The following is a 27,999-nucleotide window of genomic DNA, read 5'->3' on the forward strand; positions in this document are numbered from 1 at the left end:
CAAAAAAAACGCTAAGGATTTGTTGCTGCAACCAACACGAACATCAATGAAGGTGCATAGTGAGGTGCATTATGGTTTTGCGAGGGGTTTTTGAAACATTTTATCTGATTTCTTGTGTGTAACTTTGATGACCCGTGTCCCAAAGAATCTCATAACGATGAAACTTCTCGTTTCATTCCGTTCGAGCATTGAATCGCGTTAATCATGAGGAGTGTGGATTTAACCATAGTTTTAAAGCAATTCTTTTTGTGATACTTGAATACTAAACTTACTTTTTTTAATCCCTTTTCCCAGCTGTTGGATAAGTAAATCGAAAACTCGGAATAAATTAGAGATCAACAACGGCAACCGCACAAGCCGATCGGTAAGTTACAAACTGACAAACCTTCCGACAAGCTAGAAGTATGTAGCACGATCGCCAAATTTGTCCCTTACTAGCTGTTGCTCAAGAAGTAACGATTTTTGCTTACCCAAATTACTAACAAGCATTACTCTACCGGATACGACTTCATTACTGGCTAACCGGTACGGTGATGATGGATAAGGGTGGCCTCGAGCCACCCTACCCCCTCTGCGACATCTTAATATTATGCTAACTAATTAACGAAAAAGCCGTGATACAGATATTTTTGCGCGGTGTGTTGGTAAATTATCGAAAGAAAAATGATCACCAACTTTCCGCACTCCAGTGGCGTGCCAAACGCCAATGTCCATTGGCAGTCGATCATCCTGCACACGGGACGCGGGTGGTCGAAAGAAAAAAACCCCCACACACAACCACACAACACGGCTATCGGCGTCGTGTTCATTAAATTTTAATTCATGTACCGTCACCGCAAACCATCAGCATGTAAGACCTTCCCGATCTCTAACGCTTCACTATTCGCGCACTATCAATCGCTACGGCAACTACTACCAGTGCTGCTGGCTCACTGGCGTGTGCGGTCGCTCATTAGTGGAAAACATATTTGCTGCAACCGATTTGAGAAGGGTCGGGCGGGCGGGTTGGCGGGATGGTTCTTGTTTTTAATTTACCCGATGCGAACCGATGCTCGTCCGATGTGCCTGCGTTGGCATACCGTGTGCAGTGTAGTTATCCTTTGGTGATCGGAGGGCGAGAGAGAGACGAAACCAGCATACACACACACTCACAAAAATGCAAGTACCATGCAGACGAAATTCTGTGCGATTGCCGGTGTGTCGGGGGTGTTGGACAGCAAAAGAGCAAGGAATCTAAAACCAAGGGATGTGCACGATATGTCGCACGCCTCATCTCACACGAAAATGGCAAGTGACACGCAGGAATGGGGGAGGGGGAAAAGCGGGCGGAATGCACGTTGCCGGTGAAGATGGATTGCACATTCTCAAAAACGCATTAGTTACGATCACTTTCACGGTTCAATGACCGCCAGAAAATCACTGGGAGGATGGGCAAAATATGGATCGCACTTTTTTCCGGCTACAATCTGTGATTTATGCATTAGTAGCCTGTAGCGAAAGAAAAGTACAATTTTAGTCATTTCGGATGGATTTTCGAAGGACAGATTGAATATTTTGTTTTATTACTGCTTGACCGTAGCATGAATCGCTATATAATAATGAAATTCTGAATTCAACACTCGAAAAACTTAATTGGGCTAATTTTGGGTGACAGTTTTGTTGTAAAACTAATATCATAAGATAGTATAGATATCTACGATACTGGGGGAGATTTTATATAATTTTATGATACCTAAACTTCCACTCCAAATCAAGCAATCACGTGTTAGGGATTATTACCCTCAAGCGACTTATAAACAACGATGATTTTTTTAGTTTTTTACACATAAACATACCTATAGTATCAAACACATGTATTCCATGTTTACCTTACCTTAACAACGTTTTGGCCTACATGGCTACTCCGTTGGTCACTACAAACGTGTTTTATTCGGGGTCCGGTATGCATTAATAATTATTACAATTGAAATAACTGTAAACAGTATCGCTTTCAAGAGGATTTAAGGCAAAAAAATCTAAAAGTTATTAAATGGATGCAGCATCTCATGCATCATGTAAAGAAACAAACTGGACGAGGTAACTGCCAAGCAAAGACTTCTTTTACTTACTTTCATTTCTCAGTTTCTTAGGGATGTATCGACCTGTATGTTATATAGAATTCTGGCTTCATACAAAACACGGTCCACTGTTCGTCATGACAAATGGGAACTTCCTCTCTCCCCTATGAAATGAACTATAGAAACATTTCCGCTTAGTATTAATTTACTGAAGAGTCGACGAGGGAAGTATGGTTTTAGCCTTTCCCTTTAGTAACGTGATCCGATAGATCTCTCTACCTTCCACTACTTTAAACGCTATTCTTGGCTTGGATAGTTTGAATTGCATTTCAAGTGACTCAAAATTGTGGATGCATATTTTTGTACACATTTTCGAACACCAAATCGAAATAGATCCGAACCTTACACCTGTTTTTCAAACTCCAATTTGGAATTTCCGCAACCGAATCATTTACGAACCTGGCGTTAGCGCAGTCGCAACATGCAGCCACACCACGGGAATGTATCCTGTCGGTTAGTGTTTTCGTTTTTTTCTTTTTTGCATTCTTCCTTTGCTTTGCTACACGCTAGCCACACGCTGGCCGTCCCGAAGGTACATTCACCGGCCACTTTTGACCCCGTTTTGTTAATTAAGTTCACATGCATATGCCATCCGCTTGCTTCTCACTCGTCCGGAATGGTACGGCAGGGCATGGGCTAAGCACCGCGTCCACGATCATCGCACCTGATCATGTTACACAGTGATCATCCTAAAATTAGCCGTGTGCCATCTTGCCGGTCCATCCGGCCGCCGGCAAAACAACACAGGTAAATAGGCAAAAGCGAAGGAAGGAAGGAAGGTGAAACGAGTAGGACACCTACACGGACACGGAACCAACTCCCCCGGAGTCCATCAATCATTTTCCGCAACGTTTGTCCCGCACCCAATTGCTGCCCTTTCTTCTGGCCGTTGTTTAGTGACCGTTCCCTAGGGGAAAACATTTCTCATGTTACATTGTTGAAACCGTTTCCCTCGGGGAGGGACAGTGGGAAACACTGCGAGAGCACGAGAGGTGATCTTTTTTTTTTGGCTACATCTTCCCGTCAGTTGTCGGCAGCGTGGTACAGTAGCAAAATCTCGGTGAAATATTCTTAATGACATGGCCCGGTAACGCGTTGGCGTAACATAGTCCACTTGGGTATATTAACACCGGCCGGCGGCAGCGCGTTCCATGTCTTGTTTTTTCTTTTCTTTTTTTTTTGTCGCATCGATCGCAAATTACAAATGGCCACTTATCAATGTAACAGCAGGGTGGGGGTTGAGGGGTTGGTTCGCCTGCCACAGAGACGAAAGAGCAGTGGCAACACGAGAGCGGATATGTTTCAAATGAAGTCGTAACGGCGATGTCAGTGCCAGTTGTTGGTGGGGCCGGTCAGTGAATTTTACATGTTTTTACCTTTCATTTAAAGGTACTCTTTTTGTTCTTTTTATAATAATAACAATTTTTTATTATCAGTTGTTGTAATATAATAATAATTATTATTATTATTTTTATTCATATAAAAAATGGCCGTATTGCTTAATATTATTATTAGTACTATTAAGCCAGTCTTATGATATAGTAGTCAACTCGCACGACTTAACAACATGCCCGTCATGGATTCAAGCCCCAAATAGAGCGTGCCGCCATACGCAAGACTGGCTATCCTGCTATGGGGATAATCCAAAAAAGTCACTGAAAGCCAACCCCACAAGTACAGGGTACAGGCAGACCTTGACTGACAACGGTTGTTGAGCCAAAAAGAAGAAGAAGAATATTATTATTATTAATATTATTATTATTATCATTATTATTATCAAAATATAAGAAGGTGGGTAACTCAGATTCGTTAATACAGCCTAGCTTGCGCGCAGTGAAATAAATCAATTTTCGTTGTATTACCTCAAGAGCGTTTATCCAATCTGAGGTGCATGGACTAGTGATGGGAAAAATGAATCTCAGAAGGGATTCGAATCTTCGAATCCCAATCCTGGAAGGGATTCGAATCTTTGAATCCCAATCTCAATGTCGTATAGCGTATTATTCTAGTTTGCAGCGGGGTGGGAGGGGGTGAATTAGTTAATGCTGGAATAAGAGGTCATTCAGTTTTACTCCAAATCATTTAACTTTGCAGTACTAACATCATAATTAGTACATGGCCCCGACGCGGACCTTTATTCAATATCAAATTTATTTAGTGACTATAACTTCTCATCAAATGCTACATTACACGAACATTTGTTATATTTTGACTGAAAACTGCGTGATTTGACTTCCGAAATTAGAGATACGTGGTTTCTCTCGACCCCCATTAATAGCGTATTTCGGGGACAGCCTCTAAATTCAATCCCAATCACAATCAGAATCACAATCGAATCCCAAACGAATCCCTATCCCAATCGAATCAAAATCTCAATCCCAAACAGAATCCCAATCCCATCCCAAACAAATCTCAATCGAATCGCAATCCCAATCCCAATCTCAATCGAATCGTAATCAAATCCCAATCGCAAAGGAATCTTTTAGGGATTCAAATTCTACAAACGGGATCCGATCCGATCGAATCTTTCTATGGATTGAATCTTCGAACCTTCCGAATCCTGAATCTCCCAACACTAGCATGGACAACATATCGTATAATTGCGTCTAATTTAGGAGTTTATGTAAACTATAGTTGTAGTAGAGTACTCCGGTTACGATACCGTAATAATTCATTAATGAATAGTTGTTTAATAAGTATAACTCCTAAGCTAATATTTTTAGTAGTTCGTGCTACAACTGTGTCATTTAAAGTAAAATCTATGATCTCGAACGCAGAAAAGCCAAGACAAAACATTTGGCTGTACATAATAACAAAGCGTTCAGGAAACATCAAATATTGAGTGTAGTGACAGCATGTTGCAACCCAATAAGTCCTGGACAGTTTTCACAGAGCTTGACGTCGACGGCGTATAACAAGAACGTTACGTTCAGATGTTACGTTTAGTTGATGAGCTAGGTAGTGACAGCATGTTGCAACCCAATAAGTCCTGGACAGTTTTCACAGAGCTTGACGTCGTCGGCGTATAACAAGAACGTTACGTTCAGATGTTACGTTTAGTTGATGAGCTAGGTTGTTAGCCAAGCTATTAGAAATTCCTTTAAATCCTTTAGGTATTAGAATATTCTTGGTTTTTCTCATTGTTCGCAGATATTCTAGGTCTCTCTTATTTTCTTCACAATATTCTGCGTTACCATTTATGTTTCCATAATCTACGCCTGTATATAGATCGATCTAGACGCTATGCAAATGCAGACTACGAGTCGTGCAATTGCACAGATCTTGCAAACAAACGAAGCAATAACAACAAATGGAAATAGAAAGTAAGCGAGCCCAACAATTGTTCCACAGCACACAAGCCTCCAGCACCGGTCGGTACGCTTAATCGACGTTTCGGAAACCTTTAATTGCCCTTCTCCGTTGGGTTGAAATATGCCCGGAAAACTCATACTTCAAGCCAGCCTACCCCCGAAAGCCGACGCCGTTGGGCGCTACCGTTCCCATTAGAACAATCCACCTAGACAGACGGCAAAACGACCCCACTACTTGCTGCCAATAACACGCTGCCATCCGCTCTGCTTGCTCCATCATTATTCCCGATCGAGGGTTCCAAAGTCACGCCATGCTGTGTCGGTCGCGATTTTTTGTTTTGTTTTACGTCGAAGCCTTCAGTCAGTCTCCGTGTAAAAATGGGCAAAATCGTGATTTGCACAGGGTTGGCTGGAATTCTAGCGCACCAGCTGTGGTGGGGAACTACCCAGCTGGGAGGCTGGTTTGCACCAAATCGCACACGAACAATCGCGATCGCCGTCACCACCACCAGAGCCGTCGAAGTTGGGTTGAATGGGAAAAATGCTTCTCGCTTAGATGTTGAGAGTATCGTCGCGAAAAGCCGCCATCACTGAGTGGGGGAATGGTTGCAGCAGTTCGGCATGATAATATGGGGCTTGGTGTGGACCGAGGCCCAGTCGCTGGGCTGTGCGCTAGCATATCCCGCCAAGTCAGGTGAGTTCGTCGTCGCACGATCGACGCGTTGATGATTGTGGCGTGTTGGGTGCTGGCCCGGTGTCATAAGTTTAGTAGACTGCGCCGCTTTTAGACGCTAGAGTGCAAAGCCACGTTCGTTGGTAGAACGAACTACGTGTTTGTGTGTGCGCTTTAGCCTTTAACTCAGTAGGCCGTGACCGTCAGGCCAGTTTGCAAGTGCGATAGAATGCATTCATGGGGGGCACATGGTAGCCAACTTCCGGATGCTGCGCTTCATAGAGCGTGCTAAATACGGCACCATTAATGGAAGATGCGGTTCTGATCAGTAAGTGCAGTGGTTTCACAGCTGGAATTGTGCTAGTCGTTCCTCCGAGTGCGGAAGCAAACAACGTGTGAGGTTATACGGAGTGCATCCACATCTAACCTCATGTACGATGGCATCCATCGCTGTGTTGCGCTTGCTGTAAGTGGTATCTTTTTGGATATTCAAAATTCTTGTAACATTTAGAGATATTTTCTTTACAGTAAGTGTGTGATTGTGATATTTGCCCTGAGCTTACCCGTCGATTGTGCCGTCGTACGACAGTATACCTGTGACAGTTACTTCCAATCCTGGTGCCAGCTGCACAATGCCACTGTACATATGGACACGGATGTGCAGGCGAGTGTGTTCCCCCGCGTACGGCAGCTCGGCTTCATTTACGGTTCCATCGGCAACTTCACGCACACGTTCAACAACCAGCTGTTCAAGGCGGGAGTACTACGGGTGTTCGCACGGGGCACCCGGGTAACGACACTCACCATGCCCAGCACGATCGAGCAGCTCTATCTGCGCGACAACGGTTTGCGGACGGTCGAAATCGACCCACGGGCACGGTACATCGTGCGCTACCTCCGGCTGCAGATGAATAAACTTCGCTCGATCGCACACTTCGAACATCTTACGCAGCTGCACGAGCTCAATCTGTGTGACAATTTGATCGAAGCCGTACCGCTGGATACGTTTGCCACCATGCCAGCGCTGCGCCAGCTGATCCTGTGCGGCAATCACATCAAGACGCTCGGTACTACGCCAACCGTAATCCAGCTGCCCGCACTGACGCACCTAGACCTCGGTGGCAACTTTCTCGCAAGCCTCCCGCTCGAACGGTGGCAGCTGCCACAGCTGATTAACCTAAGCGTGCGCGACAACCTGCTAACCACACTGGACAGTGGGCTGCTCGTGTGGCGGTTTCCTCTGCTACGCATACTGGACGCATCGGCGAACGCACTCGATTGCCATTCGTACCACCAAGCACTGCAAACGTTTGTGAATCGTTCCGTGGTGCATCTGATCGATCGGCGCATGTGCAGCGTGGACGATGCGATCGTGCTGGATGCGGAGGAAATGCGCCGTCCCAATGGCATCAAACCGGCGGCGGCGGAGGGTAATGGTCCGCTGGAGGTACGCCATCTGAAGGAACGCATCTTTCTGCAGCAGCGCACCATACAGCAGCAGCGGATGGAAATTGAGCAGCTGCGCGCCAACCTGACTACGCTGATGGAGCAGTTCGATCTGGTGGCTGGACCGGCAAGAGCGCTTGATCCGTTCTAACGCGAATACTTGGTGCGACGGTAGCAGTTGGAGGCAGTTACCCTTTAAAGATAAACATGCCACAAAGAGGATATCGGGTGAAACACACACAAACGCGTACATTTAAATGTGTTACTTTTGTGTACAACATGTGTGTGTGTGCGTATAACGAGTGGGTGGAAAACAGTTTTCCGAGTGTGTTTCGACCTTACTGCACCAATCTGGGACAGCAGCCCCTTCAAATGTGTCCAATATTTTACAAGCAAATCGCGCTGCCACTTCTATTGCAACCGTGCTCAACCTTCAAGTACTGTTAGTGAAATAATGACTCCAAGATCGTCTAGCGCAGGGTCGACTTGCTTAAAGTCGGCCCGAGTGTGACTCTTCTGGGACGGTTGTTGTTTTTTTTTCTTCTTTTCTATGGCCACATTGTGTGACATTCCAATTTCTCATCAGCTGAACCGGGCGCGTCGATCGTGCTTTTTTTTTGGTTTGCTTCCTCTCTGTCGCTCACTCTACATTGCCCCTCGTTTGCAGCAAGAAGTGAGGCAGTGTGTGGTGGTGCGCCAGCCAAAGTGTGACCACGGTATGTCACGGCTGATCTTCACGCGATGTCATTCGTCTGTGCGCGCCTGCATTCTGCGTTAATTAATGGCCTTTAAACGGCAAAGTAACTTCATGCGGTTGTTGTTCCCGTTTCGGTTCCTTTCCCCACTTTCTGTGACAACCGTGGCACAACCTCAGCTACTGTAGGCAGCGAACGACGTTGTCGTAGTAACCGGGTAGGTGCAAAGTGACCGAACATCACTCGCCGGCCCCCTAATGGACAATCGGTTCGTAAACCGGCCAACAGGTGAATTCTCACAAAAAAATGCTATCGTTTTACTCGTTTACGGGCGCGCTTTAAACCTTCACATTTTGGGGACGAGCTTTTGTTTGCCAAACAAACGTTTTGGCTAGCAGCGATTAGAAATGTACAATTATGCAAACAAATAGTAACGTAATTCCTTATCTCACCGAACAGACCGTCTAGCGCGCGTCTGGTTGATCAAACACAATTTGAATCATTTCGTTGTGCATTGCGCAAGAGATTATGGAAATGGATGTATTTATTTAAAGATATAATTTTGAAGTGATTGTACTTACTTTATTGCAGGCTTTTTTTTCTTTCGATTGTAATATGTATACTTTTATGCATTTTTGTTATACAACTTGTGAATAATGTTCGTGTATAAATGCATGTGTAAATGTATGTATATTTACATGCAAATAGAAATAAAACAATGAGCATTTATATGTAATTCTTTTCATTTTAAATATATTCCCAATATACATGACATCGCACTCGCTTATCAGTTCTGTATTGATTACTTCCGATTTTACACACATGGTAAACAGGCATGGTTAATCACTTTGGCAACTTTTAAAGTCCGTCTTACAGTGTTGTAGCCAATGGAAATGATCTTTCTGTTTGCTCCCTGCACACCAACCCTTATCTAATATCCATGTAATGATATCTAATCCCGTATGCAAATAGTGGGCTTTTATTTACAGCTACCAGTGCATCTCACGACGCTACACTTTCGATTTCATCCATCAGCGCTTATCCTTACCCACGACGCTCGCACACGTGCGTATGTTTACTAAATTAATCCCACTACTTGGCCCACTAGTTGGTCGGTGCTGTTGTAACGGGCGTACACCTAACCGTAACACCCCTACTTTTCATCGCCCGCGAAGAAGTGTTCCCCGAAATGAGCGGATGATTAATGTGGCCTATCGAAGGCACTCTGCTAGTCACTGTCTAGAAAACCAAAAGCACGATCGCACCGAAGGAACGATCAAATGAAGCAAATGTGTGCGCCACTACCGGTCCAAATGTCGGCATACATCTTATCGTGTTATTTCGTGATAGGACGATTTAATGCGTCTGTTACGGCCTGTTACGTTCCGACGCCAAACGACGCCACCATTCCATCAACCGTGTATTCTTGCAATTTTGTACGGGGGAAGAGCATCTTTTTAATGTTTGTCGTGTTTTTCTTGCGATCGTAAACCATGCTGCTTGTCATAGCAATGGCATTTGACTGGAACCGTCAGTGCCTCAACACATTTATGCAAACCATTAATTGTTGAGGGTAGAGGTTTCCGTATTGCGGGCCGTTTTACAGACACTGTGTATTAGCGGATGGTTGTCCTCTGCAGAAGCCTATGATCGCTTCGGATGGATGCAAGAAGGAAAGAGCTGCCATTAAATATGATGTTTAAACTGTCCAGCAAGAACGATTCTTAAACAGGCACTGTTTACTGGGAAAGGTTTTAATAGCTTTTAAATGAATGATCAAGAAGGGAACCACAATTCTTTATTTTTCAAATTCATCACAAATCTGTCATTTCTAATGATAATTGCCAGCCATATACATCGCTTAATTTCTAATTATATTTCGTAAGCCCTCTCCATTTGTATATTATTATTTCGTTTTTGCGTAACGTACGTATTTTAAGCATGCAATAAATGCCTTTCATGGATACTGCTTTACTGTGTCACTACACAATATGGTGTATAAATTCAGGATAGATGTACAAAATTACTTAACTAATATATTTTACTTCTTGCTCGCTCTCGAAATTGAGAGGGCGTACAGATCTGACTGTACTACGTCCAAGAAGTCAAAGTTTACGTACTTTATGTAGTAAAAGTTTAACGATAAGTTTTTCAAAATCCATATAGCTGATTAGTAACTTCTTAACTTAGTTCTATTGATCTGATGATCTGTCTGGTTATCTTTCTATTGAATAAAAGAAAAAGGTCAATTCACAAAACGCCTTCTATGGCCGATATCAATTTTGCTCTACCTTACTCACGTGCCAAACAGTTGGAACCTATCGTTAAACAGTGGTCTTTTCTAGCTGTTTACATGTTGACCCTATGCACACTTTATGTGGAATGAGGAAGCAGCAGCCCCGGGGGCTAATCTTTTTGAGTGTCAGAATCCCGTGGTGAAATGGCATTTTGGAACGGTGGTATGCTTTGCTTTTCGTGCTTCCCCAGAAACACCGGCACGGTAATGTTGGCCGTTGGCTGGCGTCTGGTTATCTCCCAGACGTACGTCTTTCGTTTCACGAGCGTTGGTGTGTAGTCTTCCTGCGGGTGCGAGCTGTCGTCCCCGCCGGCACCATTCGTTACATTGATCCGATCGAAGTGTATCTCAAAGTCCTTCCCGAACACTCTGAAACCGGCCGGCGAAGGGACGATGTGCGTAGAGCGATCCATGTGCAGTATGTCCGTCATGTTGCGTATCTTGTCCATGTCTGTAACGAGCGGCAAGGTGGTGGAGAAGGTTAGAGTTAGTATAAAAATAACGCAAGGGACACTCGATAAGCCTAGAAGAGATAATGATAGATGTAATGTTTATAAATAGTTTCATATGAAATGGACATGGGAAAGATGATATAGCATTGTAATCATAGAAAAAGAAACGGATTATATCTATAAAAAGCACATGTAAACAATCAATAAGGGAATTAATCACTTGTGAAAACTTCTTCTTCTTCTTCTATTTGGCGTATCGTCCTACGTGGACATGCCGGCCTATACAGGCTTTCGAGACTTAATTCATTACCACGCAGCCGGATATAGTCAATCCTTGCTACGGGGGAGTGGTCCATTCTAGGATTGAACCCATGACGGTCATGTTATTGAATCGTTCTAGTTGACGTCTGAACCACGGGACCGCCCTATAAATATTTCCATACATAAACAGTTTACCTTTTTGTTGGGACCTTGTTGTTGTAATGGACGTATGGACTAGGTTTTCTGTAAAATTGATATTCTTTGGTCTCATTTCGATTCATACTAGACTTGAATGTTTTGACTGGTTAGATGTTAAACCAAATAATTAACTACTGCACCACGGTATAGGTTACTGACAAAATGTGATCATTAATCATCTTTTCACGATCTACATGATAAACACTTCAGAAATTACAGCAATTAACATAGCTTGTTACTGTAACTAGCATTATTTATCAGAATCTAATTTAGTGATCTTTATATACATAATACAACTCCCATTAACTGCATCAATGATCATATGTGATCAACTCTATTTAGCCTTCGGTACATTTCGCCCTTATCGTTGTTTGATGAATATTTAATGATGTATAATTCAGGTTAGCGCTCTCACATCAATTCCATTGCGTGTCCATACTACGAATTTACTTTTAGTGAGCATAAATCAGGGTTAGGTACGACAACAAATTCGTGTACTTGTAAAAGGTTTTCATATGTACCTGAAGGATATGTTTGTTACGGATACAGAAGACTTCAATTCAATTCAATTCAATGCGTCTTCATCTACATTAATCTATTTAAACATTCTTAGTCAAGTGCGAGGACTTACTTGTGCAAAGTTTATGTAATTTATCATTTTCAGGACAATCATAAGAGAGTTGGTATATTGAAATGTGATTGAAATCTGTTTCTTCTGTGTTTTAGTCAATATTACTAATTAACGAATACTAGTATAGCAACGCCCTGCAGCAACTAGACCAACAAAAAGCGAACTAGTACTAGCATTCATCAGATGTTTTGTAAATGACAATACTACCCTCTTACTACCAGACAGACCGTCTTATGCCGGTCAAAAAATATGATTCACGTCAATTATGCTTGTTTTGTGTCACTCATCTGCCGCTTGATTGGGCTGACGACTTTTGCGATCCTTGTTGTCGGATCATTTATTTTCGAAGAATGCAGATGCGCCAACCGGGGAGGGTAATGCAGTACTGCGGTACTAAATGGAGGTAAAACCTTCTACTCGTTCAATAACGATGGTATTTGTGGAAAGTATCAAGGTTTTTTTGGATCGTACATTGATGTGATGTAAGCATCGTATGTATGCCAAGGGCGTACGCTCTGTCGACTGTCGCATTTAAATTGATTTGCAAAAGAAAAGAGAACACGTGCCTTAAGCTGTACTCATATGTTTACTTCCTGCATTACAGTTGCGTTAGCCTTATATATTTAATTCTAACTTTGAAACACTTATTAGCTCAGCAAATGAAGCGGATGTTAGGTGTAGTTTAGAATATCAATCAGGCTATTACAATCCACAGCACACCGAATACTGCATTCGTTAACTGCATTTGTTTAACCATTTTGCTTTCCTTGGATGTATCTCGCAAGAATATCGATCGTTGTCGTTATGCCAACCAAGATGATGTTCGCTGTCACCGATCGTTCGTAAAACAGATGCAATAAAAAAGGCTCAAAACACTGCAAAATACACCGATATTCCGTAAACTTATCTTTGGCCACATTTGTATGTAAGGAGAAAAAAACCTCCCCGTCCAATTAGGCGCCGAAAAGCTGGTGCTGTACCCTGCCAACCCTCGCCTGATGGTCTTTAACGGCAACGATCACTGTTTATTATGGTCGTGGGAAATTAGCGTCACGAGGTACTCTTTCCAATCCGTCCTTCTTCCGACTCTGTGCCGTCGGTTAGATAAATTGTACCTTGCGCTATTGGGGTTGTACATGTTGTTTGTAATGATTACTACACAACCAGTACATTTTTCTTGCCCACTAAAAGCGGGCGCATTTCTGTCTCACTTTTGCTCCTTGCCTTGTCCGCCCTTGCAAGCGACAGGTTTTGTTGTTGTCTACAAATATAAATCTAAGAATATTTCCCGCTGTTCGTTCTATACAGATAAACTGCTGTACCCTTGAGCAGCAGTTACATGGTTTTAGTAGGGACCACACATTCTCTTCCCATTCGAGGCGTGGACAACCTACCCTGCCGGTTTGATTTATGTGAACCTGACGCAGATTAGCAGAGTGATTAAAGAGATTATTTAGATTATTTCGAGTAATTATCAACCGTCATTTAAGGATTGAGCGATGGTAGCTGTGGGAATGAACACACTTCGCCTTGGTTTTCTTTCTGGGAATAGATAAAATAAATCGTAGCACATGATTGACAGGTTTTGAATAGGAACTTTTCTGCTAAAAATATACTACCAAGCGTGAATAATTGTATCAAATCTCATGAAGTTAAATTGACACTACGGCAATTATTTCTGTATAAAAAATAGAATATCTGGCCTGAACATTTCAAGTATATAAAAACACACAAAAACAACAAGAATAGCACAATAATCGGTACGATTTTCACGATAGCTCAACAAATAATCCTCAATTAGGTACTGTCCAAAACATTACCAATGCGTTTATATACACCAACTATGCGAATGTAATCATCGGCATAATTCACATATATTTTTTAATGATCTGGAACGGTAGAGAGTTTTCCAAGCAAAAAAATATCATTCTTTCTTGTTCTATCTAACAGTCCCTCAAACTAGACAGAGTGAGAAAGCATATTGATTATGTTGCTTGGGTCAATGATTGCTTGGGTCAAAAATAGAATATAACATAGCATCAGTATGATTTCCTTACAATTGAAGTAAAATGAGAACATTATTTAAACATTTGCTTCAGCCTGTTGGTGTTAGAAAAATATATAACATCTTGCATTGATTAGAAGCTGACTGTCAGGATGCATAATTGTGTATTTACTACGATACATTTCTGCCTAAACATCATCAATTATCGCTTTCACACATCATTTGTCGGCTCTACCACTCGATCAAAGATTTCCATACACCCCTGCGGCGAACAGAAAAGTGAGCTTGATACGACAATAGTGTTTTGTTCAGCTCATCACGAAACCAAACGTCCTGACGATAGTCTCCGGCTGGCACCGACTTGGGAAAGAATTTATCTTCCAGCCAGTAAGCGACATTGTAAGTTCGGTTCTGAAAGAAACGAATGATGATGAGTTGTAACTCAGCCAATGCCGCATGCAATCAAGTCATATTTACACCATGTGGACAGTAGTACAGCAGTTGAGGTACTGTAGCAAAAAATACAGACATTACATGGCGGGAAAATATATCTTCCGATGGATTACGAAAATATGCACACGCTTCTAATAATACATCAACTGGGAAAGCCTGATAATCGTTCAACCGGTAGTATGTTTTCACCTGGAAATACAAAGTGTTCAGCACTTTCGGGACGTGTATCGTTAAGTTCAAGTATGTTGGGCTATTTCGCCGCAGCACTGTTTTGCACTGCAACAGTTCTGACACTTCGTATGGCGTTTCCGTACAGACGAACCGGGTCACTCGTACGGTGAACGGTCTCGATTCATTCGTGAAGACGATTCGATTGGGATAGTACACGGGAATGTGTTGCTGGTCACATTGTACGGTTTTTAATGCGTGATAAAATGCATACGTGATTATGGAAATTCTTACAAAACACTGAACAATATGCTGCACACGTTTCATTGTGACTGCATGTTTTATACTGATGATGTAGTTTACTCTGACAATGCTAAATAATTATAAGCGAGAACTAGTTGGTCAATTTTGATTATCAAAGGTATTGATGCTGTTGCAATGTTTTCTTTTACTATAATTATTCATTTTTTTTCTGCTGTTCATGTACAGTGAACCGTCGTATGTCAGGTTTAATTTGTTAAAGTAATTCACTCGTGATGTGCATAGCGCTGTTAAAAAAATACGTACATATTTTATGGAAACTAAAATTATTGATTCCAGTGCCAAAATAGTGCTATAAATAAGGCATTTTTTATGAATATTATATCATGAAAAATCCAACTCAATATTTAAACAAATATTTCGTTTATTATTTCAAATATACTCGTAATTTTCTGTTTCTTCATTGTTAACGTTCATGTTATTTATCACGACTTTGTTTTTTGAATGTTATTTTTTTTTATCTCATTTTTCTGTTTGATCGTAAAGTTGCATTAAATATTAACTCTTAAGTTCAATGCTTTCCAACTAGCAGCCGTTAGTTGATTTTTTTTGTAGTGATTCGTTTTGTACGCTCTTTTGGTGATATATACCATACTATATACTATACTAGACATTGATCATATACCTCTTCTTCTTCTTCTTTGGCTCAACAACCGTTGCGGGTCAAGGCCTGCCTTTACCTCTTGTGGGTTTGGCTTTCAGTGACTGATTGATTTCCCCCCATAGCAGGATAGTCAGTCCTACGTATGGCGGCACGGTCCATTTAGGGTTTGAACCCATGACGGGCATGTTGTTAAGTCGTACGAGTTGACGACTGTACTACGAGACCGGCCTTGGTCATATACTAGACATTGGTAAATTGTTATATCAACAATTGATTGGAAAATAATGTACAGTCTGTTCCCGAATTACGCGGTTTCTGCGTTCCCGACGAATCCGCGTAACTCGAATATCCGCGTAAGTCGAATTTCACGTTTTTTGACTAAAATACTATTGATTACTCGGAGTTTTTGAGGTTTTGACCACAGAACTCATTGCTATTTTTGCACTCGGCATGGTGTTTGTTTGTTTATGTCAATTGTTGAAATGAATTTAAATTTTTCCGATGAATTGGACAAATCAACAATCTCCAACAAATCAAATTGCAATGGTCCATTAAAAGATCAAATACAACTATGAAGATAAACGACTCGAAATACTAAAAGGTTTAAAATTGCGATAGTGTTTTAGCTAAGACATCCACCATGCTTTACAGCACCATCTGTAGTATGATCATCGAAGTAGCGAACTGTCCAACGTACGGTGTGTAACCGAAACACATAATTGTATAGTTTCTATCTCTCTCTCTCTCTCTCTCTTACTCTCCGTTGCGTTTTTCGTGTGCTTATGATCCAGATTAGTTTATCTAAATCTTGCAACAATTGGAAATTTTTAAACAATGCCTACGAGTTTATGTTTACCGGTACCGGTTCGTTGTTTACAACAAATTTCAAGGTAACCGTCGATTCTCTTCAATATCTAGTAATGGCGTCTCATTGATTTCATTGTACGCAGCATGCCATCTCATTTCTTCTGATACGGTATTAAAACACTATGAGCAAATTGTATTCGACGATAAGGAAATTTCATTCTGTTTAACCACGAAGCACACCATGAACGTACAACTAATTTGTCTCACAAGTTCTTTGTTCCTATTGAGAAAGCAAATAGATCCGGAGCCGGTTGTGATCCAGCTAATTTGGAAATGATACCTGTTACATTTTATCATTGGATAAAATAACACAAGCTTACACAGTACACGATAGATAGAACTCTGGCCAAACAGGTCCGGTTCAAACTGGCTACAACCGCTAAAAGTTAGCGAGCATCATTATATTCAGAGACATACGATAAGAGGCATAGATAAACAACGCAATTAACAGCGTCGTTGTTTCGCGCATTAAAAGATTCTTCTTGATCTACTCCAATGTCTGGGGCAATTAACACTATTTTATTCCACGATGCCGGTTTGTTGTCTAAAACATTACGACCCATCAGTTGACCTATAATTCTTTATCCTACGTATAAAAAAACGCATTATTAATTCTCATTCTTAATTCTGAATTCTTGTGGTTGTTTAGAATGCATAATTATAAGTCCACATGAGGATTGTTAGTTTGTTTATATTTCTCAATTAGAAACTGTTAATATATAATACCAATCATTTTCTTAGGCAACTTGTTTTACGAAGAATGCTTTCATCCTCAGTCGTTTTGGTCGTTCGAAACATGCTCTCTAATTCACTTTTTTTATTGATAAATATGTTAAGCGTTCGTTTTTTACGATCGTACATAGACTATAATAGTTTCGTTGATCAAATTTAACCTGTCACATAGCTTATAGTGATATCATTGTAGTGCAAGGGTAAAATCATTTTCGGTCCAATAATTACGATCAATTATAGATGTATCAACAATTAAATCAGACGCGCATAAATGTTTCTGAAGAGCAAGATTATGTTGTTGCAAATTTTAGAAATGTAACAGTCTATTCGGGAGTAGCATCATTGTTTATCCCTCTTACAACTGCTGTTTGCGTATAATTAAAATTCGCTATACAGTTAAAAAAATAGATCTTGTTTCTTTAGAATAATTTCCCGCTGCTTTGATATCGCCTATTTCCATTAACTGATCTACCTTAACCGTGCTTGATTCTTTTAGATGACAGTTATCGCGACCCGTGGTACAGTCGTCAACTCGCATGATTCAACAACACTCTAGTCATGGGTTAAAATCGTAAGGCCGTAAGAATCCGTCGACTCCTCTTTTTTGTTCCAGCGTGTTTTACGGAAAGTAGAAGCAACCGGTAGATGGAGAAAATCAAACTGATTCCGCTTCTATTTGTATAACCTATTTTTTACATATTTTTTCCAAAAAAGAGTAGATGAGCGTATTAGCAAACTAACCTCCACCTTAATTATACACGTAGAATATGTTTTAATTTCTTGACAAATTTAATTTTTTGCGTTTTCGCCAACTTGAACTATCGGTAGAAAATCTGTACTCGAGTATGGGGCCCCTTACGGGACTGCTCAATCCTCTGTTGTTTATGCTGGGTTAGCGAACTCCGGGTCCCTTAATCGTCGAGGATCCTGGCGGCCACTCAGTTCCCCTACCATTGAACTATGTTACCAAATAATTTGGCCCCGTTAAAGGCCTATGCAATCAAATTTGAAGGATCGCCTTTACTCCAAGGTGTACGAAAAAAAAAAAGAAAAAAAAACAAAATAAATAAATCAACATCGTTTAACGACCCATTAATTGGCCTATTACCAAAACTGAATTCATACCGGTTCTGGTACTCATAGTATACCCATACCGCTCCTTGAATCGACCACACACCCAAACTATTCCTAGAACTAATATTGAACTCAAAGTCGTTCTGAAATTGATACTAGACATACACCGGTCCTGGATTTGATACTGAACTCATGCCGGTCTGAATCTAGAATTCATATCGGTCCTCATCGGAATCAGTTGGTCTTGGCTGGTTGCCTGCAAAACCAATCATAGTAACATTGTACCCTACAAAAAAACTCAATTTATTCTAATTTAAATCTCATAGAATTTTAACTTAACATATTTAAACTCATTGATAACGACCTACCTTAAGTTCAAATGATGGTAAGAAATTTATTTCTGTAATAGAAAGTGTTCAAAACTATTTTTTTTTTATATTTTTTGTCGTCGGTTGGTGTTCACTTGTTATCTAATGCATCCAATTTGTGATATTGTTTTGTGTACTGATAAAGATGCTCACTGTACGATGTCAAAGGCTCTACCAATCTAGCAAAGAACGCCATACACCTCTTCGGCGAACAGAAAAGTGAGCTTGATATGAAATTAGTGTCTTGTTCAGCTCATCACTAAATCTAATGTCCATCCGATAGTCACCGGCTGGCACCGACATGGGAAAAAACTTATCCTCGAGCCAGAATGTCGCACGGTACGTTGTGTTCTATGCGAAAGGAGAAAAGCACAGTGAATTAAATTTTACAACGAAATTAAGTACAGTTAAATCATATCTACCCCTTGTGGACAGTAATATAGCAAATCTGGCATGGTTATAAACACTACAGACATTACATGGCGGGAAAATATATCTTCCGATGGGTTACGCAAATAAGCACACGCTTCTACTGATATATCGACGGGAAAAGCCTGATATTCATTAAGCCGATAGTATGTTTTCACCTGAAAATACACGACGTTCAACACCTTAGGTACGTGTAGCGTTATATTAAAGAATGTTGGACTATTTCGGCGCAGTATAGTTTTGCACTGCAACAGTTCTGACACTTCGTATGGCGTTTCCGTACAGATGAACCGTGTCACTCGTACGGTGAACGGTCTCGATTCATTCGTGAAGACGATGCGATTGGGATAGTACACGGGAATGTGTTGCTGGTCACATTGTGCGGTTTTTAATGCGCACAATAATGTGACAACAAGCAGGCTCTCGATGTACCAAAACCATTCCTGCACACGTGTCATTTTGTCGGCACGCTAAGCACTGATGAAATTTTAAAATAAAAATTAGAGAATTGCTGTTGCCTTGATCGTATTGTTTACCATGTGCGTTTATATACGATGTCGCGTAAGCAGTCGAAAAACAGATTCAGCGATCATATTTAGACTATTGTATAATTGATATCGCCATCATAGTAAACGAGTGTAATGAGTTTTAGCTTCATAATTACGGCTTATTTACAATTAAGTTCCGCACGCATGAATGTGATTAGCCTTGTTTCGACCAAACGATTTTTGCTAGTAAATTCTTATCAAAATCACTGTCTCCCATGGCAATGTAAATTTGAGCAGAGTTCGGTGATTCTTTTTCTTTGAATTTTTGCCATCTGCTGTATGCTGGATGGCACAAATCTTTAATTGTAATCTTTTGACAGGTGCATAGAAAACTGTATTCAGTTCACGTTTGGCAATCCACACTTGATCAAGTGCGGATTATCGAATGACGTCTTAATGTATTTTTTTTAATTGTTTTTTTTTGTCTCGGTGTCTGACCTAATTATTATATTACATACATTTGTTACATACATGTTGTGCAAAGAAAGCTTATAATTTAAAAAATAGAAAGGTGTTTTTCTTTTTAATTATATATCACTTCGACCGAACACTGTTTTTCGCATGATTTTGGTTGTCAAAAGTGCGGATTATCGAGCGTGCTGATTACCGAGCGTATACTGTATTTGGTTATTTAAACTTATCTTTTGGGATCTCTGCGCATGGTAGAGCATTCGTTTGAAAGTTTTTAGTGATTTCTAAACGGTAAAAACATGTGATAATGTGTATACGTTAATCGCCATTTTCGGATATACAGGCGGTCCCTGAGATACACGGTTAATGGGGACCGAAAACGGCCGCAAAATATCGCGTATCTTGAATTTCCGCGCAAGTTGAATCTTGGCTTTCGAGGAAATATCACTAATTTTCGTATAATTTTCTAAGTAAGGGGTGATTTTAACCACTTAATTCATTATTTGATATGATTCTGACTGAATTAAACAGTTTTGAACCTTTTGAAATCTTTTTTTACATTCGATCAAAAGGGAACTTATTTGGAATTTTACAATTGTTTTGTCAAATTAGTACAATTTGCTCAAAGAACTGTCAAATTTAGAAAACCGCTTTTTTCTGAATCCGCGTATAAGAGATACCGTGTATCTCGGGGACCGCATGTACAGAAAAATCGTATCATGGAAACGCTAAACTTTTTGCGCATCTTTTTTGACAGTAGAGATTTGACAGTAGACAGTAGAAGGGGAAATATTCGCCATCAAACAATCGTTCCGTGGAGAGTTACCAAAAAAAAATTGGCGAACAGTTTTGCGATTCCATGACACGATTCTTCTGTAGATTCGAAAATGGCGATGTTGTGAACGTATAAACTAGTGATGGGTGAGTCGACTCGAACCTATCGGATCGGAGCCATCCGTAAGCGACCCGTAGTCGTTCGGGTCGACCCGAAAGATACAAGTAGGTTCAGTAGGTGCAATGACTCCGGTAGGTCAAAGAAAGCGTAAGTGACTTCGACCCATTGGTGCAGCGAGTTCGGGTCGGGCCAAGGTGGGTTCATTTCGAATCGCGGATGCAGCGATTTCGGGTCGACCCGACCGATGAGTAGGTGCGAGAAAGCATAAGAGACTCCGACCTGTTGGTGCAGCAAGTTCATGTCCGACCCGACCCGACCCGAACTCGCTGCACCAACGGGTCGGAGTCGCTTATGCTTTCTTGCACCTACTGATCTTTCGGGTCGACCCGAACTCATTGCACCGGCGGGTCGGATTTGATTCCGACTCCGACCTAGCGCACCAACTGCATCCACGGGTCGGAATCGGTTCGGACTGGCTCGCAACGACTCCGGGTCGGGTCGTGAAATGAATCGTATGACCCACCACCAGTATACACCCTGAAAAAACAAACAATGAGAACATGTTGCACGTTGACAGTTGTCAGCTTTTGTAATGAAGTATGACAGCGTGCTCAATAGAATGTATGCTATATTGGCTGTTAGTAGACTAATAATGGAATGAAACAAAGATCAACAATTGTCCGATTCACGATCATACCGTTATAATGTGACCTTTGGTCGCTTTATTTAGTTTTCATCATTTTGCAACCTGGAGCAACGACTAAATAAAGTTGATAAAATGGTGACATTAAGACCGGCTTTGTTGGAGACTCAAAAAGCATTTAATCTTCCTGAATTTGTCGGTCGTTTCATTTTCTTGGCTGTTTTGTTTGAAGTTTTTGTCAGCATTTTGCCGCTGTCGTGGTAACGTACCTATTGGGATAGTTGAACGCGCCTTGTGCGTTGGGCAGTAGGTAGGAAATGCTGTTATTAAATTATAGCACAGGAAAAAAACCTGACAAATCTTTTTGTTATTTGACGCAACAGCCGTGACTGCTGTGGGCCGGATTTAGAGATTTTCAGCGATTCTAATTCTTTTAGTACACTTTCTGGAGCCCTTTTTATGTCATAATCTGTTTATCTCATAAACAAGACATCCACGTATCCCTTTACGCTACACAAAGTGGAGAAAATATGCCAGTCTTATCAGATCATTTTAAATTCCGTGTAACAAGCAAACATCTCAGAATAACATTACCACTCAATTTACTTAATATATCTTAAACTGTGGGCCAAATTCATTTAACGGGCACATTCAAATTTAGGACGATAATTGTTAATTTATTGTGATTTCTTCATTAAGTAATGTAAAAAACCTTTTCTGTTACTTTTCGACACGTGTTTTACGGAATAAGTTTTTAATCTCGTCAGAGAATCAGAGCATCAATGTTTTACTATGCCACATAGTCGTACCTAACCCTAACCAAAACTACTTAAAGGAAAAAAATAAAATAAACATCCCAGCTAAACTTTAATAGATTCAAACAATTATGTTTATCGATAAATATGTGTAGCGCGCGATTCCATATGTTTCTACCACTCGAGCAAAGAACGCCATACACCCCTTCGGCGCACAGAAAAGTAAGCTTGATATGAAATTAGAGTCATGTTTAGCTCATCACGAAACCAAACATCCATTCGATAGTCTCCGGCTGGCACCGATTTGGGAAAAAATCTATCTTCAAGCCAGTAAGCGACATTGTAAGTTCGGTTCTGAAAGAAACGAATGATAATGAGTTGTAGCTCAGCCAATGCCACATGCAATCAAGTTATATTTACACCATGTGGACAGTAGTACAGCAGTTGGGGTGATGTTGCAAACAATACAGACATTACATGGCGGGAAAATATATCTTCCGATGGGTTACGAAAATATGCACACGCTTCTAATAATACATCCACTGGGAAAGCTTGATAATCGTTCAACCTGTAGTATGTTTTAAGCTGGAAATACACAACGTTCAACACTTTCGGCACGTGTAGCGTTATATTAAAGAATGTTGGACTATTTCGGCGCAGTATAGTTTTGCACTGCAACAGTTCTGACACTTGGTATGGCGTTTCCGTACAGATGAACCGGGTCACTCGTACGGTGAACGGTCTCGATTCATTCGTGAAGACGATTCGATTGGGATAGTACACGGGAATGTTTTGCTGGTCACATTGTACGGGTTTGAATACGAGCCAGGATGCGATAATAAAAAACCGCACAAAACACCGAAAAAGCCTATGCACACGTTTCATTTTGGTTGCGCGCTCTGCACTGATGAATATATATACGCTGTGGCGTAAGTAGACGAGAACACATTCATGGATCAAATTTAGCCAATTACATGGTTCATAATTATAGTGCTAGACTAAATTGATTTTTCATCTAGAAACTACGACAATTTACCATTAACATTTTTTATATTAGGAGCAGAATTAACAATTAAGTTCAGCATTTATGTATCGGTTCCATTGCGTTAGTAGAGCATGTTCCATAAATAAAGTTATCTCTGATCTACGTTTAAATCAACAACATCCAAAACGAGCTTAGGATAAAAACAAGTAGAAAAACACTTTTCCAAAATCTAAAAATAACTCAGCCCTCACACCTATGAAATAAAAACATTATATTATCGGTTCAAATTTTTTCGTAATTTAACGAAGATGAGTGAAGATTGGATCGAGCTAAATATGGAACATTAAGTTTTGTTTCAGTGCGTTCACGATTTGTAAAATAATGACACAAATAATGGTAAACTAGTCATATGTGGTAAATGTTATGGGCATTTGCAAAAATAAAGAAAAAAGTTAGCTTGAATATCACACCGGAACTGTAGTCTTTTTTCGACGGATGTACTAGCAAAGAAGGGATAATGGGTTGATTATACACTGACAGTGGTAAACAATGAGCACATGTTGCATTTTGACAGCTGTCAGCTTTTGAAACGAAATGTGACAGCATCCCGCTTGTGCACTACCGGCTGTTGGCATGATAATAGAGTAATCGAGTAAAGTACAATCATTGCTCGATGCATGATGATCCCTTTATGCAAACGGCCGTGTTAGCGAACAAAACCCCGACAAATTTGTGTACAAACATAGGCTTTTATTCAATTTTTATATCTGGGAACAACGACAAACATTTCCATAAACTCTAACCTTTATCCAATCTATGTCTGTGAATGTGGGTTAGAGCTGAAACTGAAAACTGTGCTGTGTTTCATCTTGGTGGGTGTTTTTTTCCTGTTAACATATTATCGCTGTGCGGATCACGCTCCTATTGGGATAGTAAAATATGTTATATTGCGTATTTATTTACTTTCTGGGTTGAACTACAGCTTGATTTGACAATTGACAAATCTTTTTGATATTCATCACAGCTCATTATAGCTACAAAATAGCATCACCACTCTCAGTAAAATCAATCAAAATAATATGTTCTTTCTAATCCAAACTAAGAAGAAATCACTCGAATAAGACTGATACTCAGTTCCAATGATGAGGGTGTGTTATTGTTATATCTTTATTGAGAAGTGTACTTATACTTTCTTCTTGACATTTGATCGGATCTGATTTGATCGATAAATTGTATTATCTGACACATCTAATTGGTCGTGTTGAATTGTTTATCGATTGTTTATAAAAAAATCGTTTGATAGCATAACTACCACTCGAGCATTGAACGCCATATACCGTTTCGGCGAACAGAAAAGAAAGCTTGATAGGATAACATTGTCTTGTTCTGTTCATCGCGAAACCAAACGTCCTGCCGATAGTCACCAGCAGGCATAGATTTGGGAAAGAACTTATCCTCAAGCCAGTATTCGGCATGGTACGTTGTGTTCTATACGAAAGGGTGAGGAAAGGGCAGTGAGTAAAAGCTGACGCCGATGGACTACGGTTTAATCATATTTACCCCATGTGGACAGTAGTACAGTAAATGTGGTATAGTTTCGAAAAACACAGACATAAGATGGCGGGAAAATACGTCGTCCGATGGGTTACGCAAATAACTACATACTTCCGTAATTATGCTGATTGGAAAGGGTTGGTAATCGTTCAACCGATAGAATGTTTTCACCTGGAAGTAAAGCAGGTTCAGCACGTTGGGCACTTGGACTGTCAAGTTGAAAAATGTTGGTTTATTTCTCCGTAGCACAGTTTTGCACTGCACCAATTCGGACACTTCGTATGGCGTCTCCGTGCAGACGAACCGTGTCACTCGTACAGTGAACGATTTTGAATTATTCGCGAAAACGATTCGATTGGGATAGTACACAGGGACCGGTTGCTGGTTACAGTGTACGGTGTTTAATACGAACAAACAAAAAGGCAGACTCGCAAAGTACCAAAACGGCACAAATTTCATTTTGCCGGCACGCTCTGCACAACATTTAAAATGAAACTCGAGTAACAATATTTAACATGTGCGTTTATATACGCAGGGGCGTAAGTAGTTGAGAACACATTCTGCAATTAAATTTGGTCTATTACACGGTTAACTATGATTACGGTAACATGATTGCGACTACTTACAGACAATTTGACAATTACAAATCGTGCACGCATTCATGTAATGCATTGTTTACGCAGAGCAAAATTAGTACAGAGTTTGGGATTCATTCTAGTGATGGGAAAAATGAAATTTTCATCAGAATCGATTCCGGCTAGCTCCAAAGTTTTCTGGAATAGATTCCGAATAGTAGGTCCGGAATAAAATTCCGGAATCAGAATCGACTCCGGAATTGGCATCGGCTCTGGAACTGGCAGAGTCGGTTTTGGCATCTCTATAAGAATAGGCATTTGTTGCGTTGGCTTATTTCAATTCCAGAGCTCATTCTCATTCCGGAGCTAATTCCATATCTGGCGTCAATCCTGTTACGGTATTGCGATTCTCAGGTCGATTCTGATTCCGAAGCCGACTCCGGAATCGGAATCGATTCCAGTATCGGAATCGTCTTAGGAATTGTTTCCGAACATGGAATTGCAATCGGGTAGGTGTAATTCCGAGTTCCCACCACTACTTCCTTGCAAGATCGCGGGCTTTTTTTATTCTTCTTGAATCAATTTGGCTCTTCGGTTCTTCACAAAAGTCTATGCTGGTAATCTCCGAGATATGCAGTACCAGTAAAGTTTACTATAACGCTACTATGTTTCACCTACATATTCCGCATAATGTCCGTTGGCGTGTCAAACACAAGATTACCGAACCTGCCCATATTTTTGTAGATATGCAGGCAAAATACAAATGAATTTGTTCTTTATTCCAATCATGTAATAATGTTGACATGGCGATCTCATGCGATCATTAGGCATGTGCAACTGTGCAAAGGTTGAATCAAAGAAACAACAATGTCATCAGCATACAACCTTCGGGATGTGCACAATGTTCGCACATCAATCAGTCAGGCTGGCTGTACCGGTTCCCCTTTCCCATCATCCGCATATGAGTATCTGTGTCATTTAGCAATCAATTAGCACACCCGAGCAATTGACCGGGCGGACGAGCAGGGAAAGGCAAACTAACTCAATATAAAATCAAACGCTCTCCAGCGTATGGAAAGCTCCGCTCATATCCACCGATCACAATGCAATTGACGTGTTTGTGTTTGTGTGCTGCGGAGTGGTGGCAATTTCGATTACGAGTACAGCGATCGATAAGTGTTCGATATGCCTTAGTTGCCCACTTGAGCACACTTGGGGACGGACAACGGTGGAGCACACACCAGCGTGTCTAGGTCACGACACTGCACAGCCTTATCGGAATGGAACAATCGGAGATGGCAGGTGACTACTGTGCCTCATCAAAGTGTGCGTATGAGCAGGCCAGCTGGTCTGTGTACCGGCGTTAGATCGTAGCCTACTACACGGCAAACGGCTTCGGCACTTACCTCGTACAATGTAGTACCAGTAGTTGGTGGTACCGTTCGGCATGGTACGCATTGCGCCGCGATCCTTGATGGTGCTCCACATCTGCGTCTGCTCGGTGTGCAGAATCATTGCGTAGGACAGGAACACTACGACCACCATGAAGAAGAGCAGCAGCGCGTACACCAACAGCTGCCCGGCCACGTTGTTTGCCATGCTGCCTGCCCGTTACGGATACTCCTTATTACAGAAAACACGAATTGCACGAATCTTTTCTCGAACCACCAAATTCTTTAATAATTCTCTGCTCAGCCGCTAGTTTTAAGCGTTTTTTCTCTCCGCACTGCTGAATTTGGTGGAGTACTAGATGTTATCGTACGCGGCAGCGTGCGTCGAACCAGCGTACAGTTTACACCAAATGTTTACCGTTGTTCTCTTTACCCGCCGTGCTCTGTTACGTTGCTTTCTCACTGTTTCTTTCCCTCCCTCGAACCGTAAAACCTTCCCTACGATTGCAATCAATACACACGCGTGTGATAAGCTCTTTTCGGTGTCACAATTACCACGCCGTTGGGACCGTTTTACACGCACGAATCCAACAACATCAAACCTTCCGCAACGCAACCAATGCAAACACGCACGACGATGACGCAGTTCACTACGCCAATGCTGTTGTGATCTCACTATCGCTACACACTGGAAGACGAAGGTATCTCTGCTCACCTAAAAACACACTGATCGAACGAAACCGCGTGTGAAACTCTGCGCCGTTGTTTGACGAATGTTTTTACTCCACGAAAACACGCGCACTGTGCGCTTCTCGAATAACGCTGCGCCGATGCTGTTTCCTTCCCTCAGGGGACGGCGCACACATACACGCATCCGCTCGAAAGCCGTGGGTCACCCGGTTTTAGTGTGCTCCGGTGGAGCAAACATTCACGTGCCCGCACACCACCCATACACACACACACATGCACAGTGGGAGAACAAGGAGGGGAGCACACACCGGATAAAAACAAAACCCGCAAAAGAACCGCAAAACAGCAAGCAACCCCCGCGGGAAGGGAGAGAGAGAGAGATGCTTACAACACCCTTTTATCGCTTGCGGATGGGTGCAGCGTAGGGGGTGATTTCATCCGGTCGATATGA

General features: G+C 41.3%; 4 protein-coding genes across 4 annotated transcripts; 1 reads left to right on the forward strand and 3 right to left on the reverse strand.

Annotated features, from left to right (window-relative positions):
• Positions 1-5,528: 5,528 nt before the first annotated feature.
• On the forward strand, positions 5,529-10,163 carry LOC1278814 (uncharacterized). Its single transcript, XM_061644252.1, has 2 exons — positions 5,529-6,567; positions 6,630-10,163. Exons 1-2 carry the CDS (start codon positions 6,539-6,541, stop codon positions 7,696-7,698), a joined length of 1,098 nt encoding a protein of 365 aa, XP_061500236.1. The 5' UTR covers positions 5,529-6,538; the 3' UTR covers positions 7,699-10,163.
• Positions 10,012-27,964, reverse strand: LOC11175698 (uncharacterized). Its single transcript, XM_061644255.1, has 2 exons — positions 26,874-27,964; positions 10,012-10,989 (listed from the first exon to the last, which is right to left on the reverse strand). Exons 1-2 carry the CDS (start codon positions 27,064-27,066, stop codon positions 10,649-10,651), a joined length of 534 nt encoding a protein of 177 aa, XP_061500239.1. The 5' UTR covers positions 27,067-27,964; the 3' UTR covers positions 10,012-10,648.
• LOC133391293 (uncharacterized) lies at positions 14,219-16,379 on the reverse strand. The gene is made up of 2 exons (XM_061644253.1): positions 14,563-16,379; positions 14,219-14,496 (listed from the first exon to the last, which is right to left on the reverse strand). The coding sequence occupies exons 1-2, from the start codon at positions 15,031-15,033 to the stop codon at positions 14,317-14,319; spliced, it is 651 nt and encodes a 216-aa protein (XP_061500237.1). The 5' UTR covers positions 15,034-16,379; the 3' UTR covers positions 14,219-14,316.
• LOC133391294 (uncharacterized) lies at positions 24,482-25,877 on the reverse strand. The gene is made up of 2 exons (XM_061644254.1): positions 24,899-25,877; positions 24,482-24,826 (listed from the first exon to the last, which is right to left on the reverse strand). The coding sequence occupies exons 1-2, from the start codon at positions 25,349-25,351 to the stop codon at positions 24,647-24,649; spliced, it is 633 nt and encodes a 210-aa protein (XP_061500238.1). The 5' UTR covers positions 25,352-25,877; the 3' UTR covers positions 24,482-24,646.
• Positions 27,965-27,999: the final 35 nt, after the last annotated feature.

The sequence above is a fragment of the Anopheles gambiae genome, chromosome 2 (assembly GCF_943734735.2).
Source record: "Anopheles gambiae chromosome 2, idAnoGambNW_F1_1, whole genome shotgun sequence".
In the NCBI taxonomy this organism is placed as follows: Eukaryota; Metazoa; Arthropoda; class Insecta; order Diptera; family Culicidae; genus Anopheles; species Anopheles gambiae.

Bases quoted from the DNA above. Each gene is read 5' to 3' on its own strand.
- LOC1278814 (XM_061644252.1), top strand. From the start codon at position 6,539: ATGGCATCCATCGCTGTGTTGCGCTTGCT. The intron at 6,568-6,629 runs GTAAGTGGTATC...TTTTCTTTACAG, and splicing joins ATCGCTGTGTTGCGCTTGCT to TAAGTGTGTGATTGTGATAT.
- LOC133391293 (XM_061644253.1), bottom strand. From the start codon at position 15,033: ATGAAACGTGTGCAGCATATTGTTCAGTGTTTTGTAAGAATTTCCATA. The intron at 14,497-14,562 runs GTAAATATGACT...CGTTTCTTTCAG, and splicing joins TGTACTACTGTCCACATGGT to AACCGAACTTACAATGTCGC.
- LOC133391294 (XM_061644254.1), bottom strand. From the start codon at position 25,351: ATGAAATTTGTGCCGTTTTGGTACTTTGCGAGTCTGCCTTTTTGTTTG. The intron at 24,827-24,898 runs GTAAATATGATT...CCTTTCGTATAG, and splicing joins TGTACTACTGTCCACATGGG to AACACAACGTACCATGCCGA.
- LOC11175698 (XM_061644255.1), bottom strand. From the start codon at position 27,066: ATGGCAAACAACGTGGCCGGGCAGCTGTTGGTGTACGCGCTGCTGCTC. The intron at 10,990-26,873 runs GTAAGTGCCGAA...CGCTCGTTACAG, and splicing joins CTGGTACTACATTGTACGAG to ACATGGACAAGATACGCAAC.